We start from the raw sequence: 3,497 nt of genomic DNA on the forward strand, positions 1-3,497 counted from the left end.
ATAGCTCAAACTGAGTAAATATTTTCATCTTAGGAAATAGTCATATAAACATTTTATGAAAATTTAAAGTACAGTGGAACCCCGATTATCCGAGAAAAAAAGATTGGACTTTTAATAACTCGTAAATCGTATTTCGTCGTTCCTCAAGACCGGATTAAGGGGGGGGGGGGTCCAGAGGGGGCCATGGCCCCCGGGCCGCAATAGTTTGAATTTATTTAGGGGCCTCAGATTTGTCTATTACTTTTTTCGTTATAGGCTATTATACTGCATAATCACCTTAAAAAAAACGATGATTATTTAGCGAAGAAAAAAATTATAATTTATAAATAAAATCATACATTATTTATTGCAAAGTACCTAATATCTAATATATTTATTATAACAGGTACCTAATATTAAATAATATATACATTATAAACATAATGCACATAATAAACTATCATTTTTTTTTTTTTCGTAAAGGGGCCTCAAAATGTCTTAATCCGGGCTTGCTTTAAATAGCAATTATTTCCTAATTAATCGTTGACGATATTATGACTTATAAAGATAAATTATCAACGATTCTTGGTAGAAACAGAATTTAAATGTAATACAATATACATATTTTATTCCAGAAATGGATATGAATTGAATTTAGTTACGTAACTTATTTTAGATTTTAATTAAAACCTGATATATTTGGTTTTATTTGTGTAATATTTAGACAATATTAAAAATTTAATTAAAATTAAAAGCCACATATAATAATGGGCCTCTCTTAATATTTTGGGTGGGCCGGCCTACGGCCGGACACATAATAGGGTGAGCTAGGCACACCCTGCCCCCCCCCTTAGCTACGTGCCTGCAAACAATTACCCAGAGACAGTGACACAAACTTCGCGGATGCAAATATAATTAACGTTTTCATTAAAAAGAATTTCATTTTTATTTCCATTATTCCATTCCGTCGAATTTCATACGGATCGTCCGTACTTTCACGTATAGTGAACTCATTTTTTTTTTTAATTGTTGCTTTACCTATAGAGTTATTGCAGGTGTCGAGCAGGGAATGGAACCTTTTGAAATTATTGGTATCGGTTCCGGTACTGGTTCTCCAAAAACAAAATAACTGTTCCGGTTTGGTTCTGGTTTTTCGATAAAGTAAGGGTATCGTTTCCAAATAATTTCGGTACCAAAAAGTATAATCATTTAAAATACTTATCCGGAATACGGGTTTAAATGATAGTATGAGAAATATTAGTAAACTCACAATATGATTATACGTAGTTTATACACAAAACATTAATACCATTAAATTATGATAAATATAATTATTATTTTATACTAGAACCTAAAAGAACCTATATAACTTAAAAATTCCGGTACGGTTCTGGTACTTTATTTATTAAAATACAGGTTCTGGTTCCAGAACCAGTTCTTTCAGGTTCGGTTCCAGTCCCTGGTGTCGAGTGTACCTCGTAATTGATTAAGTCACTGCGTAATGTATGTGTTAAATACGAATTCGATAATCAATTATTGAATAATTATTATTCCATTCGCATGTAAAACGATTCTGATCGAAGACGGTCTGGTTAATGGTTAGGTACTTACTACTTAAAAATTACCAAGCATTTATCACTATATTTTTATACAGTAGATTCTCGTTGTGTCGAATCTCAAGGGGAACAGAAAAAAGTTCGAGATGTCGAAAACTTCGAGATATCGAGTTTTATTAAAAAATAAAAAAACTAATATAAATGTATGTTGTATAATTTATATGAATAATAAATAATACGAATGCCTAAAATACATCATTTGAATAATAAAAAAACTAATATAAATGTATGTTGTATAATTTATATGAATAATAAATAATACGAATGCCTAAAATACATAATTTGAATAATAAAAAAACTAATATAAATGTATGTTGTATAATGTATATGAATAATAAATAATACGAATGACTAAAGTAGACTAAAATTTGAATAATTAAAATACTGAAATGACTGAATACATTATTTTTCTTTAAAAAAATCTGTCATTAAGGTTTGCTTCATATTACTTCTTTCTGCCACGACGTCTTCCAAATTATATAATGCAGAAAAAGCCTTATCATCCATACCTGTAGTAGTCTCAACAAAATTCCTTAGTGTTTTTAAAGCATCTTTAGCTTGTTGAATTGTTACTTGGGTAAAAATGACTTCCTCCTTATTTTGTGGTTCGTCTTCACTCTCGCTGGTATTTTCTAGGGTTTCTGATAAAATTTCGTTATCTGTCCATGTTTCACATACATGTACATTATTGTCCATTTCCACATAATGTGAAAAATTTTTGTCGTCTAAATTAAGATGATCAGCAACAAAATTCCATTTATCATCAGAAATAGTAGTTGAGTTATCCAATGCAATTATATCACCGTCTTCAAAACCGGCTTTTATGAAGCAATTTAATATAGTCTGTGGTGTTACACTTCTCCAAGTCTTATCAGACATTCTTATAGCTTCGAGTATGTTTATAGAAAATGATTCGTTGTTATCGAGATTATTGACTAACTGTCTGATTATTTCTTTTCTATAAAACATTTTGAAATTCTGTATAACGCCTTGGTCCATGGGCTGAAGTATAGATGTTGTATTAGGTGGTAAAAAATGTACTTTAATGGAACTTAATTCAATATCGTGATTATGAGCTGTACAATTATCTATGAATAGTAGAACTTTTCGATTTTCTAGTTTCATTTTTCTATCAAAATTTAAAAGCCACTCACTAAATAATGACGAAGTTATCCAAGCCTTTTTATTTGACCTATAGTCAACTGGTAGAGATTTAATTCCTTTAAAACACCTAGGCTTCTTTGCTTTACCAATGACAAATAATTTTGGTTTTTCAGTTCCAGACATATTTGATCCTATCATAATTGTAATGCGCTCTTTACTGTATTTTCCACCCGAACATTCTTTACCTTTTAACATTAATGTTTTATCTGGTAAGCATTTGAAAAATAAGCCCGTTTCATCGACATTAAAAATATCATTAGTAGAATAACCTGTTAAGACATCAGGAAGATTTTTAATCCAATTTGAACAACAATGTCTGTCTATTGAAGCTTTTTCTCCACAAACAGTTCGAAAAACTACATCGTGTCTTTTTTTCCAATTTGTAAGCCATCCACTACTAGCTTTAAAATTAGTGTGTCCTAGTTGTTGTGCATATTCGTTTGCTTTTTCAAGTAAAATTGTTCCATTTAATGGTATGTTTTTATCTCGACACTGAGTAAACCATTTTAGCAAACATTTATCAATGTCTAAATAAGGAGTCATCCTCATTTTTTTCATATTTCCATAATTGAACTTCATTATTTTCTCTTTCTGTTTAATAATTGACGATAATGTATTTGGTGGAATATTGAATTCTTTGGCGATTTCACATTTTTTACGGTCACCTTTTTCAACTAACTGTGTTAAACGAACTTTGTCCGAAATTGAAAGAACATTTAATTTACGCTTCTTTTCCAT

At 30.1% G+C, this 3,497-nt stretch overlaps 1 protein-coding gene across 1 annotated transcript; it reads right to left on the reverse strand.

Moving 5' to 3' along the window:
• Window positions 1–1,997: 1,997 nt before the first annotated feature.
• LOC100167415 (tigger transposable element-derived protein 4-like) lies at window positions 1,998–3,497 on the reverse strand. The gene has a single exon (XM_001946696.3). It carries the CDS (start codon window positions 3,495–3,497, stop codon window positions 1,998–2,000), a length of 1,500 nt encoding a protein of 499 aa, XP_001946731.2.

This window comes from Acyrthosiphon pisum, chromosome X (genome assembly GCF_005508785.2).
Source record: "Acyrthosiphon pisum isolate AL4f chromosome X, pea_aphid_22Mar2018_4r6ur, whole genome shotgun sequence".
In the NCBI taxonomy this organism is placed as follows: Eukaryota; Metazoa; Arthropoda; class Insecta; order Hemiptera; family Aphididae; genus Acyrthosiphon; species Acyrthosiphon pisum.

What these genes read in the sequence shown, in the direction of transcription:
- LOC100167415 (XM_001946696.3), bottom strand. Translation starts at nt 3,497, where the DNA reads ATGGAAAAGAAGCGTAAATTAAATGTTCTTTCAATTTCGGACAAAGTT.